Genomic DNA, 17,920 nt, shown 5'->3' on the forward strand with positions numbered 1-17,920 from the left:
AATCCCCAATTCCCATCCCACTCTGGGGCTAGCCAGAGGTGGCATTTGCCGGTTCTCCAAACTACTCAAAATTTCTGCTACTGGTTCTCTGAACTGCTCAAAATTTCCGCTACCGGTTCTCCAGAACCTGTCAGAACCTGCTGGATTTCACCCCTGATTTGTGCCTGTTGATAAACCACTTTTAAGGGGTGGCTGCTGATTCAGACACACACTGGGGAAAGCACCCATCTTTAAGGCAGCCTCATCCAAAATCAGCCACAGCAAAAATCAGATTCTCTAAGTAATTTATAAGAACTTCAAAACAAGCTGTACAAAGATTTATGCAACTTCTGACTCTCTCTCTCTCTCTCTCTCTCTCTCTCTCTCTCTGTGTGTGTGTGTGTGTGTGTGTGTGTGTGTGTGTGTATGTGTAGATGGAAACTCAAGAATCCGTACTGCCGAGGCAATTTCCTGTGATATAATTCAGTTCCATTAAAAAAAAAAAAGATTATGAGATTATAGCTCCGAAACATAAAACCTATATTTACAAACAGCAGCAATTTGTATAACCAAAATTGGATTTATGATGGCCTCTGCAAACGGGAGCAACATTGAAATGAGAGGCATTTATTTACAGCATGACAAATAGAGACTGTTACAGAGGAAGGAACACGGAAGGCACCGGATGTGGCCTAATTACAACTCAGTAGCTCCACCAACGAACCGGTATGAGCCAGTACAGGCAGTCCTCGACTTACGACCAAAAACTGAGCTGAAAATTTCCATTGCTAAGGAAGAAAACTGTTAAGTGAGTTTTAGCACTCAGCGCTTAGACTTATACAGGTGAAACTCGAAAAATTAGAATATCGTGCAAAAGTTCATTTATTTCAGTAATGTAACTTAAAAGGTGAAACTAATATATGAGATAGACTCATTACATGCAAAGCGAGATAGTTCAAGCCTTGATTTGCCATAATTTTGATGATTATGGCTTACAGCTCATGAAAACCCCAAATTCACAATCTCAGAAAATTAGAATATTGTGAAAAGGTTCAATATTCTAGGCTCAAAGTGTCCCACTCTAATCAGCTAATTAAGCCGTAACACCTGCAAAGGGTTCCTGAGCCTTTAAATGGTCTCTCGGTCTGGTTCAGTAGGAATCACAATCATGGGAAAGACTGCTGACCTGACAGTTGTGCAGAAAACCATCATTGACACCCTCCATAAGGAGGGAAAGCTTCAAAAAGTAATTGCAAAAGAAGTTGGATGTTCCCAAAGTGCTGTATCAAAGCACATTAGTAGAAAGTTATGTGGAAGGGAAAAGTGTGGAAGAAAAAGGTGCACAAGCAGCAGGGATGACCGCAGCCTGGAGAGGATTGTCAGGAAAAGGCCATTCAAAAGTGTTGGGGACTTTCACAAGGAGTGGACTGAGGCTGGAGTCAGTGCATCAAGAGCCACCACACACAGATGGATCCTGGACATGGGCTTCAAATATCGTATTCCTCTTGTCAAGCCGCTCCTGAACAACAAACAACGTCAGAAGCGTCTTACCTGGGCTAAAGACAAAAAGAACTGGTCTGTTGCTCATTGGTCCAAAGTCCTCTTTTCTGATGAGAGCAACTTTTGCATCTCATTTGAAAACCAAGGACCCAGAGTCTGGAGGAAGAATGGAGAGGCACACACTGCAAGATGCTTGAAGTCCAGTGTGAAGTTTCCACAGTCTGTGTTGATTTGGGGAGCCATGTCATCTGCTGGTGTTGGTCCACTGTGCTTCATTAAATCCAGGGTCAACGCAGCCGTCTACCAGGAGATTTTGGAGCACTTCATGCTTCCTTCCACAGACGAGCTTTATGGGGATGCTGACTTCATTTTCCATCAGGACTTGGCACCTGCCCACACTGCCAAAAGTACCAAAACCTGGTTCAATGACCATGGGATTACTGTGCTTGATTGGCCAGCAAACTCGCCTGACCTGAACCCCATAGAGAATCTATGGGGCATTGCCAAGAGAAAGATGAGAGACATGAGACCGAACAATGCAGAAGAGCTGAAGGCCGCTATTGAAGCATCCTGGTCTTCCATAACACCTCAGCAGTGCCACAGGCTGATAGCATCCATGCCACGCCGCATTGAGGCAGTAATTGATGCAAAAGGGGCCCAAACCAAGTACTGAGTACATATGCATGCTTATACTTTTCAGAGGTCCGATATTGTTCTATGTACAATCCTTGTTTTATTGATTTCATGTAATATTCTAATTTTCTGAGATTGTGAATTTGGGGTTTTCATGAGCTGTAAGCCATAATCATCAAAATTATGACAAATCAAGGCTTGAACTATCTCGCTTTGCATGTAATGAGTCTATCTCATATATTAGCTTCACCTTTTAAGTTGCATTACTGAAATAAATGAACTTTTGCACGATATTCTAATTTTTCGAGTTTCACCTGTATATCGCTTCACAGTGCTTTTACAGCCCTCTCTAAGCAGTTTACAGAGTCAGCCTCTTGCCCCCAACAATCTGGGTCCTCATTTTACCCACCTCGGAAGGATGGAAGGCTGAGTCAACCTTGAGCCGGTCAGGATCAAACTGCTGGCAGTGGGCAGAGTCAGTCTGCAATACTGCATTTTAACCACTGTGAAGAAAGGGAAAGAGGGAGGGAGAGAGAGAGGGAGGGAGGAAGGAATGAAGGAAGGAAAAGAAGAGCAACAGCAATAGCACTTAGACTTATATATATCGCTTCACAGTGATTTCCAGCTGTCTCCAAGTGATTTACAGAGTCAGTCTACTGCCCCCAAGAATCTGGGTCCTCATTTTACTGACCTTGGAAGGACGGAAGGCTGAGTCAACCTTGAGCCGGTCAGGATCGAACTCCTAGCAGTGGGCAGAATCAACCAACAATGCTGTATTTTAACCACTGTGCAGGAAGGAAAGAAGGAAGGAAGGAAGGAAGGAAGGAAGGAAGGAAGGAAGGAAGGAAGGAAGAAGGGAGGGAGGGAGGGAGGGAGGGAGGGAGGGAAAGCAATAGCACTTAGACTTCTATACCGCTTCACAGTGCTTCACATCTCTCTCTAAGCAGTTTTACAGAGTCAGCATCCTGCCTCCAACAATCTGGCTCCTTCTTTTCCCGACCTCGTCCTTAAGTGTGAGTCACTTAAGCCACTTAAGTGGTCACTTTTTCAGTGCCGTTGTAACTTTGATCGGTCACTAAGCAAACTGTTGTAAGTCGTGGATTACCTGTAGCTGTAATTGGGGTGCAAGAATATCTGCTCTCTCTCTCTCTCTCTCTCCCACTCCAGCTGCTACATCCTTAATCCTGGCAAACTCCCCTTACAACATTATTCCTGCTAGATCTTAACGCAAGTGTAAAAAACCGAAGGCACTGGGTCTTTAAGCCATGGAGGCCTTTACATATTTTGCTGCAGATACAGTAAATGGAACACGGAGCTTTTAAAGGAGGGTTGATCTCGAAAGTCTGCGCTTGGATTTCTGCACCGGCTGAATAGATAAAGGAATGACGGACCAGTATGTTCTGTGTCACAAGGCTGGTTTTATGGAACAAAAAAATAAATAAATAAATAAAAGAGATTTAAGCTTTGTATCTATATTTGCATTTTTCCCCCCTCGTCGTTTGCACACAGTTCCTTTATTTACGGTTCACAGTCAATTCTAATGCTGATGCCTTGGCACTGGGTTAAAAAAAAAATGGATTCCCTTTAAAGGTAAAGGTTCCCCTCGCACATATGTGCTAGTCGTTCCCGACACAAAGTCTGTACAAACCTTAGTTTACTAAATTAAATCAGTCTTTTTCAAACAAAGGCTGTTAATTAACTTTCTTAACAGCCTACAAGAATCCAAAGAATAAATAATTGTAATCTTACTAGGATTGGCAGAAAGCCCAAAAGCAATTTGCAGGAAACAGATAATGAGAACTAAGATCCAGACGCGAAGGAGGGTGAACGAAGTTGTTCCCTGCAAATTGCCTCAGTGTCATCCTTTCTTAAATAAGTTAAGGGAGTGGCCAATTAGCCCCAAGCCTTACTCTCGAGGAGACCTCCTCCTGAGGAGCCATTCCTGCCTTTTGGCAGTTCTGTGCACCTGTGCATCGAGAAGAGGCTTCTCCTCTTCTTCCTCTTCACTTATGGGAGCTTCTGGAGGTTCTGAAGGCCTTGGCTGAATCCCCGCCTCTGGCATCACATCTTCTCCAGCCTCCTCATTGTCTGACTCGAGTGCCAGCTGCACAGGCTGCTTGCGCAGCACCACACCAGCCTCCTCACTGTCTGAATCAGCTACTAGCTGCACAGGCTGTTGACGGGCCATAATACTGGGTTACAACAGCCACAATGGATTTCCAAACTCTAGGAAGAGCGACAACAAGCATATCAACAAGAGACGGTGAAGTTGAATTTGCACATTACCTGTAGGCATTTTTGGAGACAGGACGTGGGTCAAACTTAAAGAAAAGAATGCACATGGGTTACAGATGAGGGAAAAGCTGAGCTTCCGTTGCAGAGATGGTCAGTCAAAGGTCATCCTTCCCGCTGCCTGCTGCAAATGAAACACGGACAGCTGATTAGACTCCAAAATTGTATGTTCATCCTGGTTTGTGATCCTATTACACATTGCAGGTAGTCCTCTACTTACAATAATTCATTTAGTAACCGTTCAAAGGTGTAAGGACACTGAAAAAAGTGACCCAGGACCGTTTTTTCACACTTGTGACCATTGCAGCATCCCCCACGGACACGTGATTGACATCCATCGGATGCTTGGCAACTGATTTGCATTTACGACCGTTGCAATGTCCCTGGGGTGGGGGGGGTGGCACGTAACTCCCCCGTTGCGACCGTCTGACAAGCAAAAGTCAAGGGGGAAGCCAGGTTCACTTAACAACTGTGCCGCTAAGTTAACAACTGCAGCGGTCCGCTTAATGACGGTGTCCAGAAAAGTCGCAAAACAGGGAAAACTCACCTGAGAAACATCTCCCTTAGCAACAGAAGTCTGGGGCTCAGTTGTGGTCGTAAGTTGAAGACTGCCTGTACGGTGGGCTGGTAACCAAAGATCTGCAGCGTTTAATTGTTATTAAGACCAGCTGTCTGCAATTACTGCAGGTTCGAATCTCGCCAAGGCTCAAGGTTGACTCAGCCTTCCATCCTTTCTAAGGGAGGTAAATTGAGGACCCAGTTTGTGGGGGCAATAAGCTGACTTTGTATAAATATACAAAAGGATGAAGGCTATTGCTTAACGCATTGTAAGCCGCCCTGAGTCTCTGGAGAAAGGCGGCATATAAATCAAATTAAAAAAAAAATTGTGATAACTGAAGAAACTACCGTGTCTTCCCGAAAATAAGACCCTATCTTATATTTTTTTGAACCTCGAAATAAGCGCTTGGCCTTATTTTCAGGGAGGTCTTATTATTTTGGGGCGCGTGGAACAAGATGGGGTCAGGGGTGGGTTCTAAATTTTTTTATTACCGGCTCTGTGGGAGTGGCTTATTTTGTGGGCGTGGCTTGATGGTCATGTGACAATTCTTTAGGATTTAGCAGCGGTACTGGTCTACCAGGCTTTTAACTGCTTGCAGAGCTATACCAGTCTACCCATTTATTTTTGCAGGCACCGGTCTACTCATTTGTTTTTGGAGGCACCGGTCTACCACCAAACTGCCTTTTACCACTGATCAGCTGCAGGGCGGCCCTTTGAAGCCCCGCGGCAAGAGTTTAAACAGTTTTTCCTTCTAGCCCATCAGCTGGGACTCAGGAGCAGCAATAGATTGGGGGTGGGGCCAAATAAAAGGTAAGAATAACACAGTGGGGGTGTTAGGGGGGCAGAACCGGTTCGGTGATGTCATATTGTCACCGCTACCGGCTCGGTGCAACCAGGAGGAACCTACCACTGGATGGGGTTCCTCTTGCCGTCTTACCTGATTTCCAGCTCTGTCTCCCTAACCCTAGCCAGAGGAAATGGCGGGGACCGGCTGCACATCTGCTTAAATATTTTAGGGGAGAGCTTATTTTCAGGGGGGGGGCTTATTTTAGCGCATGTGCTCAAAAGCCCGATTGGGCTTATTATCAGGGGATGTCTTATTTTAGGGGAAACAGGGTATCAAGCGTGCAAGCTTTAAGGTATGTTTGGTACTGTGTATAAATGGTGTGTTGAATCATCAAAGAAATAATTCTAGCGTAATTCTCCTTACTATTTCAAGTCAGACCTTGGTGCCCGAAAAATTATACTTCAGAGGTGAACCACCAAGTCTGCCCCAAATGTCCAAATCCAGGTTTAATTTTTGGCACTGTTAGTCAGGTAAAGGTGTTGGATCAAGTTATTTTCCTGAGCTCCTGGAGTCCAGCCTGGATTAAGGCAGCTTTACCTTTAAACCCAAGTAGTCCTCGATTTATGACACTTCATTTAGTGACCGTTCAAAGTTACAACGTGGCTGAAAAAAACTGACTTATGACCGTTTTTCACACTTACGACCGTTGCCGCATCCCCGTGATCAAAATTCAAACGTTTGGCAAGTGATTTGCATTTGTGACGGTTACAATGTCCCAGGATCGTGTGATTTTTGACAAGCAAATTCAATGGGGAAGCCAGATTCACTTAACAACCGTCTCGCTAACTTAACAAGTGCCATGATTCACTTAACAACGGTGGCCAGAAAAGTCATACAATGGGGGTCAAATTCAGCTAACAAACTGCCTCGCTTAGCAACATATATTAATTTTTGCTCCAAAAGAGGCATTAGGGTTTATTTTCTGGTTAGGTCTTATTTTGGTGGAAATACGGTACTAAATGCATCCATCTGGCTGACAATCTTTAACTGAGGCTTATTTTGGAGGTAGAGCTTATATTACGAGCATCCTGAAAAATCATGCTAGGGCTTATTTTCTGGTTGGGTCTTATTTTTGGGGAAACAGGGTAGTCAAGAACTAGCTATACGTCGCTCCTGTCGTTACCAATCCAGGTTTACAGATTCTGGCCACGTGTGAATGGTGTGACCCACATTCCTTTCAGTTTGGAGCCTAGCAAGGAGGCTTAAGTCTTTTCCACGCTGCCCCACTGGGAACGGTACCTTGTAATAACACACCGGTGTGCGCTTTCATCTCCTTCCAAGTGCAAAAGAAGGATTAAGATGCGAGTAACTGAAACAATCACCCGTACGTCGCCCAAACAGAAAGAGCTCGGCTGTATCAAGAGCTTTCCGGAACGCAGAGATGCAGGGTTTGAAAGAAATCAATCGCTGAACTCCAAGCAGCTCGGAATAATTGACTTAACCTTGCCCCAGTGAGCGATGATCAAGCGGTTTTATTGAAAACAAATTAAATTACTTTTATAAGCCCAAGAGTACGGCTGCAGAGGGGGGGGGAAGAGATCACTTCCCACGCCTACGCTAGGGACTCGGCTTCTCCCCTTCAAGATCTGTGTGTGCCCCGTGCATATGTATGTGCCCCCTGCATGCACGCGCAGCCCCTTGCACACGCCCCAAAGACACTGTGCGGCATTGACCCAAAGACCAGCTTGCCGGCGGGAGGCACACGGCAGAGCTGAGCTGAGGCGACAGCTCGCGTGCCCAGAGAGAAGGCGCTGCGTGCCATAGGTTCGCCAGCACAGCATTAGGCCTGCCACATTTACTGCTGTGGGAAACTGGGAGGCGGGGATAGTAGGGAGCAAGGGTGATATATACTCATAATAACATTCCTTTCTCAGAGAGTCAAGGACATCTTGCCCTGCACCTGGAGGGCTGCGACTGGGAGGCATCTCCAGTTGGGACGGTGCTTTGATTGGACCGTGTGATATGCCAATATGACATCTCTAATAAAATGTAACTTTGAGAAAACTCAAGCCTCGGAGGTTTATTTCGTTAGGGGTGTTACTTGGAATTCTAACACTGGGTGTCAGTTCCAAGTGGGGGAGAAAGATACTGGAAACATGGAGGCTGTTTGGCAAGATGGTTTGAGGTCCTGGGCAATTGAGCACATGGGTGAGAGAGATTTCTGAGATTTCTGTGGCATATATTCTGATTGGTTGTCAGGCTCCCATGGGGCCATGCAGGGGTAATTTTTCTAGGGTGTCTTGAGTCCCAGGCTTGGTTGAACCTTCCCAGGTGCCATGTGGTGAGATGGGTAAAAGGCTAATCAGGTGCGGGCTTCAAAGGAGCCTGAGTGGTGTAGGAGGCTAATGCCTCCTACTAAGGCAGCATTTAACATCCAGCTGCCTGCAATTATTGCGAGTTCAATTCTCACCAGGCTCAAGGTCGACTCAGCCTTCCATCCTTTCTAAGGTGGGTAAAATGAGGACCCGGTTTGTGGGGGCAATAAGCTGACTTTGTATAAAATATACAAAAGGATGAAGACTATTGCTTAACGCATTGTAAGCCACCCTGAGTCTCCGGAGAAGGGCGGCATATAAAAATAAATAAAAATAAAAAATAAAAATAAATTTAAAAAATTAGCATTAAAATTTTTTTAGCAGAACCCAGAAGAGCAACAGGCGACAGCTGGCGTGCCCAAAGAGATGGCTCTGCGTGCCACTTCCGGCATGCATGCTATAGGTTCACCATCCCGGCCCTATACCATTTCAGGCAAATTGTTGCCCAATCTCTACTTAAAAACTTCCAGTGTTGAAGCATTTACAACTTCTGGAGGGAAGTTGTTCCACTGATTAATTGTTCTCACTGTCAGGAAATTTCTCCTTAGTTCCAGGATGCTTCTCTCCTTGATGAGTTTCCACCCATTGCTTCTTGTCCTGCCCTCAGGTGCTTTGGAGAATAGCTTGACTCCCTCTTCTTTGTGGCAGCCCTGAGATATTGGAAGGCTGCTATCATGTCTCCCTTAGTCCTTCTTTTCATTAAACTAGACATCCCCAGTTCCTGCAACCGTTCTTCATATCTTTTAGCCTCCAGTCCCCTAATCCTCTTCGTTGCTCTTCCTTGCACTCTTTCTAGAGTCTCCACATCTTTTTTACATCGTGGTGACTGAATGCAGTATTCCAAGTGGGGCCTTACCAAGGCCTTATAAAGTGGTATTAACACTTCATGTGATCTTGATTCTATCCCTCTGTTGATGCAGCCTAGAACTGTGTTGGCTTTTTTGGCAGCTGCTGCACATGGCTTGACTCCCTCTTCTTTGGGGCAGCCCCTGAGATATTGGAACACTGCTATCATGTCTCCCCTGGTCCTTCTTTTCATTAAACTAGACATACCCAGTTCCTGCAACCGTTCTTCCTATGTTTTAGCCTCCAGTCCCCTCATCATCTTCGTTGCTCTTCTCTGCACTCAAGTCTCATCTTTTTTACATCGTGGCGACCAAAGGTCTACCAGTCTGCTCAAAAGGAGGAGTTGTGTTAAACTCAACTCACAAAACATTACACCGGAGTGGGACCTCTTTCAGGAACAGCATCCTGAAAATAAGCAAGCAAGCAAGCCATGTTGTATGTTAATTACGCCAGGTATGCCCTGTCTTCTCTACCACCACCGTTGGTTGAGGAACATCAACTTGCATCTGGATGAAAAATAAACTTGAGTTTCGTGAACAGCCCAAGGGTTTCAAAGATCTATATGGATTCATAATAGGTAGACATTGCTTTCTTTAGGGAGTTTTCTTCTTAAGTTTAGCCTACAATTCTGGTACAATTTCCAGGAGCTCCTGTTCTGACCTAGGCTTCCTGAGACAGTAAAAAGCACACAATTAGTCCCAAAAACCCTCTTTTTATTTCAACAGCTGTGAATTCTGTTCATTCACAGCCCGTAACGAGTCATAAATAGTTTGTAAAGAGTCCAACAGAAGTCTGCCACAGTCCTTCGGAATAAGACTGAGAAGCACCCACCTTTATCTCCCTTGACACGCTGCCAAAGACCTAATTAGCAATTAGCTTTGCAAGGCCACACGGAGCAAAAATGGAGCTTCAGAATTTAAACCGACCAGAACGAACAAAGTTGTTTCCTGCAAAGGCTCATGTGCCTTTGCTCCTCCTTTATGTCTTATGGGAGAGGCCAATCATCTCCAAGTCTTACTTCCGAGTCGCCCCTTTTGGCTTAACTGTTCTTGCCCTCTGGCAGCTCTGCACATGCGTGCACCGGGAAAAGGCTCCCCCTGTTCCTCTGCCTCGCTGATGTCAGACTCTGGAAGCTTCGGAGTCAGCACATAACTCTCAGATGGCCCTGGCCCCAACTCTGCCTCCGACGCAGAGTCCTCGTCCGAGCCTTCCCCAGACTCCAGGACTGGCCCATTGTCCTCCCCAACCTCCTCGCTGTCCAACTCTGCTGCCAGTCTGCAGGCTGCCGGTGGACCACAACAGCTCCTTCACCTTAAACGTTAACCATGTTCATCTTCCAAGGTCAGACAGGTGCTGCCATCTACTGTGACAATCAGGTTATGGGAAGCCACAGTTATGCCTTTTAAAAATAAATAAATAAATAAACCTGCCCCCCTTGTGCAACTGGATTAGAAACCAGCAATTTTTAAAGCACCTTTAAACTCAACCTCAATTCTTAAAAGATGACAACAAAGCTCTAAAGAAGAAGTCATTATAAATGACATGCTCGCAGAACCCGCCACGAAAAGACCAGACAAGAATGAGAGATAAATCAAAGAGTGACGGCTACATTAAGGCTGACATTTCCAATATTTTGTCTGCCTCGCATCGCTGCTTCTTATTATCGCCCCCTTGCTCCGTTTTTTTATTTATTCTAAGTGATTAGCTTTATATAGATCTGTTAAAAACATGACAGCTTAACATTGTTATAATAATTGAAATCTATTCAGCGCCTGGAGTTGCCAGTTTGTTGTCTAACCAATGCAAAATGCCCTATTTGAATAGAATAGAGAAAAACGGCAGGTTAAGTTTTTATTGTGTAAAAAAAAAAAAAAAACGCAGCAGGCTTTTGATTTTTTTTAAGCCTTCCTCCAAATGAAAAGGGAGGGGGGAAAAAAAACAAACCACAAGTGTTTTTTACCGATGGGATCAAACCAGTGCATGTGATTGTTTAGCAGTGTTTTTCAACTTCCAACATGCTGGCTGGGGAATTCTGGGAGTTGAAGTCCACACATCTTTAAGATGCCAAGCTTGGCAAGAAATTAAGAAAATTAATTCCCTCCACCTAAACATCTAAGACACATGTCTTGTAGCCGGAGATGTCTCCCTGAGAAACATCCCATATTTTTTTTAAAAAATAATGTGGTGAGGTCACTCAGGATAGGTCTCTATCTCCTAATCATGTGATGAATATAGAGAGTTGATTGTTATTATTATTAGGGATATATATCCACAACAAAGGCTGCAGTTAACATATTTTTTTGAGGGATAGAGAGACAAAAAGGCAGCAGTATAAATCAGTGGTGAAATCCAATTTTTTTTTACTACCGGTTCTGTGGGCGTGGGTTGGTGGGTGTGGTGTGCCTTGGTGGGTGTGGCTTGGTGGGCATGGCAGGGGAACGATACTGCAAAATCCCCATTCCCACCCCACTCCAGGGGGAAGGATATTGCAAGATCTCCATTCCCACCCCACTCTGGGACCAGCCAGAGGTGGTATTTGCCGGTTCTCCAAACTGCTCAAAATTTCCGCTACCGGTTCTCCAGAACCTGTCAGAATCTGCTGGATTTCACCCCTGATATAAATGCTTTTGGAATTTTTTTTTTAAAAAAAATCCTACAAAACCCGTGCTCTTCACAAGACAGATCACTGCGGAAGTGATTTGGTTCCCTAAATTGTACAGAATAAATATTGCAGACTGGAATGAAGTGCTAAAGAACAGCTGAAATATGCACGCGTAGAGATAATTAGAAGCAACATTATGCTTAAGAACTCTTCCAAAAAGGAGCAGAAAACATTGGAATTCATGCTAGCTTGTAGCTTGCCTGGATAAAATATTCATCCATTTATAAAGTTACTATTCCACAATGTTAATTTCTAATTTCCTTTTCGGGTGACTAAGAATACTTTTTAAACCTATATACGGGAGCTATTGTTTTCAAAGCCTTTGGAATATTGATGTTTATTTCACCGTTCACGCCATATAAACTTTTGACATGAGCCAGAATTACTTCATTATTTATTACTTTTATAGCCCGTATAAATTTCCTTCTTCACAAATCATGCAGCAACAAAAGTAGATAATGCATGTAATAGCTTAAGCATGGTATGAATCTGGGCACTGTGGTTTGTAAATCATGGTTTACGGGCTCAACACAATGTGATTTCAGCCAACTGTGCCTTAGAAAAATGCTGGAAGATCATGGTTTACGGGGAGGTCAACATAACTATTGTTTATCCCACCACCATTATGGACAGGCAACTTTTATTATAGGTTGCTTGTTCTGGGTTTTCTTAAAAGATTTTTCCCCACCTAGGAAAACTGTGAATGTCCTTGGGCTTTCAAATATGGGCCGAATTTAAAAACGCAAGAATTATTTAGAATAATATCTAAGAAATATTACATCGACCCAAACAATGTTTTCGGAAGGTATACACAAATTTCATTAAATGAGGTTCATGTTTGCACTTTGGTAGTAATTCCACTCAACCGAGATGAAAAGATCGTTTTTTTTGTTTTTTTGTTTTTTTTTTAATTTGATTTATATGCCGCCCTTCTCCGAAGACTCAGGGCGGCTTACAATGTGCTCAGCAATAGCCTTCATCCTTTTGTATATTTATACAAAGTCAGCTTATTGCCCCCACAACTGGGTCCTCATTTCACCTACCTTAGAAAGGATGGAAGGCTGAGTCAACCTTGAGCCTTGGCGAGATTCGAACCCTGCAGTAATTGCAGGCAGCTGGTCTTAATAAGCTTAATAACAGCTTTAAACCCCTGTACCACCAAGGCTGTACCCTGTACAGTTTTTATGAACTGTATTAAGCTATATTATCAGAAAAGCTCCCTATGTTATAATTAAAAAGTCCTCTTTCATTGACATATGAATGTCTAGTTCAGTGATGGTTAACTGTTTTGGTGCTGAACAGGGGTGGGTTCTACTTACCTTTACTACTGGTTTGCAACCGGGATCGTGCATGTCCAGATCGCTTCTGATGACGTAAGGGTCAGTGGGCGGAGCCTCCCGCTGGTGCCGAGTGCCCAAAGCGCGCACGGGCCCAAATGCACACATGTGTGCCCAGACCCCAAAATGCAATGCATTTTGTGGTGGAGCTGGGCTGCGGCAACGGCTGGCATGCCAGGCGACGTGGCTCCGCGTGCCACTTCGGGCATGCGTGCCATAAATTCGCCATCACAGGTCTAGTTCAATCTCCTTGATAAGAATCCTATAATTTTGAATTCCTATATGACTAAGAAACTAGTTTTAATTTAGACCTTTATCACCAATTTTGTATTCCTCTCATAATCCCAGTAGACTAGAGTTCACTTATAATTGTTTTGCTTTTTTGTGTCTAAGGAAACAGAATAGCTTATGCAATCATGAATTTGTTAAAATGCCACAAAACCCACACATTTATTTTCATACGCCTAATTATAGTTGGGTTGGTCCCATCCAAAAGACAGAATAAAAAGTCCTATCTGCAACTTTACCTACTACTACCCAGGTCTGCTGATAAAAAGCAATTAGTCTTTAATATGTCCTTAAGTTTTACTACCAGGAGAAAACAAAAAACAAAAAGCAAAAACAAACAAACAAAGAAAACAGATTGTCTTCCTGTTGTAGCCAAAACTGCTTTGGGAAAATTGCCACAGTTGCCTTGAGGTGTTTGCAACTAAAGATTACATTTGTTCCATATGGTGAAAGCTGTAACAGTACACAGGCAGCTGCACCTGTTTTCAAGAAATCATTTATTTGGGCAAAATGATATTTTTTTTTAAAAAAACAACCACAGTGGAATAGGGTCTCCAGAATTTAAATAACTGTAACTCAGAATAGGACTGTGCGGTCATAATAAAATTTTCTGCCTATTGGTTCAAGAACGAGCTGCCCTCTACACGCTTGGATTTATTCCCAAATAAGTAGGCACAAGATCAGGAACATAGTAACAAAGATCTGTGTAATTCAGAACAGCCTACACCAGCTGGCAGAAGCTTCTCAAATGACAGGTAGTCCTTGACTTACAACAGCTCATTTAATGATAGCTCCAAGTTACAATGTTTGTTGTTGTTAGTTGCAAAGTCGTGTCCGACCCATCGCGACTCCATGGACAGCGTTCCTCCAGGCCTTCCTGTCCTCTACCATCCCCCGGAGTCCATTTAAGCTCACACCGACTGCTTCAGTGACTCCATCCAGCCACCTCGTTCTCCGCCGTCCCCTTCTTCTTTTGCCCTCCATCTTTCCCAGCGTTAGGCTCTTCTCCAGGGAGTCCTTCTTTCTCATTAGTTGGCCAAAGTATTTGAGTTTCTTCTTCAGGATCTGGCCTTCTAAAGAGCAGTCAGGGTTGATCTCCTCTAGGACTGACCGGTTGAATCGCCTTGCAGTCCAAGGGACTCGCAGGAGTCTTCTCCAGCACCAGAGTTCAAAGGCCTCCATTCTTTGGCGCTCAGCCTTCCTTATGGTCCAACTTTCACAGCCATCCATTGCAACTGGGAAAACCATCGCCTTGACTATATGCACTTTTGTTGGCAGGGTGAGGTCTCTGCTTTTTAGAATGTTGTCTAGATTTGCCATAGCTTTCCTCCCCAGGAGCAAGCGCCTTTTAATTTCTTGGCTGCAGTCCCCATCTGCGGTGATCTTGGACCCCAGGAAAATAAAATCTGTCACTACCTTCATTTCTTTCCCATCTATTTGCCAGGAATTGTGAGGGCCAGATGCCATGATCTTAGTTTTTCCTATCTAGCTGACATCAAACTTGCACGTCTGAAAGTCCGAGAAATGAGGAAAGGTCCCTTCTGAGTCTTTCCACCCATTTGGCAGCTGCAGGCTATACTGCCTCTTATCTGACTATTCCCTGGACAGCATCTCTCTTTGCTCCGTCTCCCAAAGCCTGCCCCACATACCTTTTACAGGTAATGAAATATCTACAACCAACCAAAATCAGACAGCACCAAGGACTCCACAGTATGAACAATTAGGCTAAGCACACTCATGGTCTGACTCAATAATTAACCCATTTATCTGGGTTTGCACATTATACTGACCCACAAATTCTATTAAGCCATCATCGTCTTTAAATAATGGTCTCTTAAAGAGACTAAAACACATGGATCAGTCACTTGTCAAGCAATTTAAACCAAGCTAAATATACTGTTTCAACTCCTACCCTCAAAACGACGCTATAGAGCACTGTACACCAGAACTAGACACAAGGACAGTTTTTTCCCCGAACCCCATCACTCTGCTAAACAAATAATTCCCTCAACACTGTTAAACTATTTACTAAATCTGCATTACTATTACTATTAATCTTCTCATCGTTCCTATCACCCATCTCCTCCCACTTATGACTGTATGTCTGTAACCTTGTTGCTGGTATCCTTAAGATTTATATTGACTGTTTCCTAATGTGATTTGATTGCTTATTTGTTCCCTATGACTATCATTAAGTGTTGTACCTTATAATTCTTGACCAATATATCTTTTCTTTTATGTACACCGTGAGCATATGCAAAGACAAATTCCTTGTGTATCCAATCACATTTGGCCAATAAAGAATTCTATTCTATTCTATGTATGCACCGGAGACAAATTCCTTGGGTGTCCAATCACACTTGGCCAATAAAGAATTCTATTCTATTCTAAATCCACTCTAATCTGGTGCAAATATAAACCCCAAACTAACCCAACTTTATTTTCAGTGTCAAGAGGCCATTGAGGACGGATAGCAGCAGGCTGCACTGATATGTCTATGCACTGCACAGTCTATGATATGAGAACAAAAAAGTACATTTCAGAGAAAGCCAGAACATTTGCCCTGTATCCCAAAGGTGTTTTTTTTTCCAAGAGGCCTTTCTGTTTTTTCTTTGAAGACGTTTCACTTTGAAGATGTTTGACAGGAGCTGAAGAAGCTTCTTGGATGAGAAGCGAAACATCTTCAGAGAAAAACAAGGAAGTCCAGTTGCCTCTTGAAAAAAAAAAAAGCCCCTTTGGGATAACTATGACCTGGATGACTGAGAATCTCAGTAACAGTAACAGAGTTGGAAGGGACCTTGGAGGTCATCCAGTCCAACCCCCTCTCACGCAGGCGGCCTATAACTAGGGATTCGAACTGTCGACCTTTCTGATCGACAAGCTCAGCATCTTAGTCACTGAGCCACCTAGCCAGGCTCCGTAGACATTTGCCCTGCATATCAATAAAATAGGACAAAAGGCAAAAATGCTTCTTTGGCAACTTGGCCTGTTTCAGAAAACCCACAGAGCTCACATTTCACCCAATTATCATATTATCCAATTTTCTGGGTCTGGAGCTATTTTGTTTTTAACTTCTATTTTTATCTTTCGAATTCTCGCAACTTGCTTTCAGTGTCACTTAAGTATTGGATTTTTAAAAATTATGTCTACGTCCAGAATCACCATTGTATGCGAGATACAGGTAGTCCTCGATTTACGACCGCAACCGAGCCCAAAATTTCCATGGTTAAAAGCAAGGCAGTTGAGTTCTGAGACCCATTTTACGACCATTCTTGCCACAGGGGTGGCAAGCAAATCACTGCAGTTCACTGAGTAAACACGGTTGTGAAGTGACAACCTGACTTCCCCATGGACTCTGCTTGTCAGGAAGTTGCCAAAGGGGATCACATGACCCCTCCCGGCCGGGACACTGCGACCGTCATAAATACGAGTCAGTTGACAAGCATCATCAATTTCGATCACGTGACCATAGAGATGCTGCAGGGGTCGTTAACTGTGAAAAACGGTCCTGGGGTCACTCTTTTCAACGCCCTTGTAACTTCCAATGGTCCCTAAACGAGTGGTTGTAAGTCGAGGACTTTTTTTTATACAAATGGGATAAATGCCACACAACAACCCTGCGAGGTAGACCGATAAGAGGAAGGGATCTAAAGTCCCACAAAGGCTGAGGGGGGAGAACTTAAAACCCCTCTCCCCCTGCCCTTAATCTTCCCACAGCGAAGGTTCATGCTTTCAAACCCATTATCCCCAGCTAAAAGAGAGGCCAGGGGTTTTTTTTGTTGTTGTTTTTTTAGACTTTCCGGACTACAACTCCCACAATCCCTCCTCAGGGAGTTTCAAACGGGGGGCCGATGGGACTTGAAGTCCACCTCCCCAACTACCCCCCCCGCCTAAAAGATACTCCGTGCTCCCGTCAGGCCCCGCGCGCGCCCCAGACCCTCAGGGGCCCGGTTGGGGCTCCCCACTTCCGGCCCAGTGCGCCCCCCCACATCCGGTCCCGGAGAGCCACCCAAAACTCACCCTCAGCGGCTCGAGCGGCACCTTCAACTCCCACCGAGCAGCCGCTTCCGGGCGCGACAACCACCATTCAAGAAGCAGCGCGCCGATTGGCCCTGCCTTATCTCCTCCTCGCGCGCCTGCGCATGCGCCCCAGGCTGAATCGACCCCCCCTCCTGCTCCTCCTCCTGCCCCGCCCCCTTCGTGCTATTAGCTTGTTTTCCCCCGTCGCTCTAGAGACGCCGCCGTTCCGCTTGCTTGCCTCCCCTCCCTCCGCCGGCGTGCGTGCGTTCGCTCGCTCGCTCGCTCGGCCTGCCCCGGGCTCTTCCTTCCTTTGCTCTTTCCTCCCTCCCCATCTCTCCTTTTTTTTTTTCTCGGTCGAATGGCTTCTTTTGCACCTTTTGCAGGGCTCAGAAATCTTGCATTTTAATTTAATTTTTTTTTTTAAAAAAAGAAGGCAATCCAGGGAAAGCAACGGCGTGGGGGGGGGTGTTTGCAAGGGAGGTCAACCTCCAAAATGCCATAGGGAAGCTTGCTTAGCTCAGCAGATGCACCGTGCAAAAGTGCTTTTCCAGTGCACCCCACGCGCCAGCGGCTATAAATATTCCGAAGTCCCGCCCTGTGCTATTGATTTTTATTTATTTATATATATATTGTGCCATTCGT

General features: G+C 44.6%; 1 protein-coding gene across 1 annotated transcript in view; it reads right to left on the bottom strand.

Moving 5' to 3' along the window:
- The window catches only part of TANGO2 (transport and golgi organization 2 homolog), a 56,451-nt gene extending 39,098 nt beyond the window's left edge, over positions 1 to 17,353 (bottom strand). The window contains exons 1-2 of the mRNA XM_070951540.1: positions 17,279 to 17,353; positions 4,399 to 4,528 (exon numbers count right to left, since the gene is read on the bottom strand). Coding sequence (XP_070807641.1) covers positions 4,399 to 4,454 — 56 coding nt within the window. The 5' untranslated portion in view covers positions 4,455 to 4,528; positions 17,279 to 17,353. The remainder of the gene's footprint in view (positions 1 to 4,398; positions 4,529 to 17,278) is intronic.
- Between the last annotated feature and the right edge of the window lie 567 nt (positions 17,354 to 17,920).

The sequence above is a fragment of the Pituophis catenifer genome, unplaced genomic scaffold (assembly GCF_029215685.1).
Source record: "Pituophis catenifer annectens isolate HBS135680 unplaced genomic scaffold, rPitCat1.0.hap2 SCAF_10, whole genome shotgun sequence".
NCBI classification, from domain to species: domain Eukaryota; kingdom Metazoa; phylum Chordata; class Lepidosauria; order Squamata; family Colubridae; genus Pituophis; species Pituophis catenifer.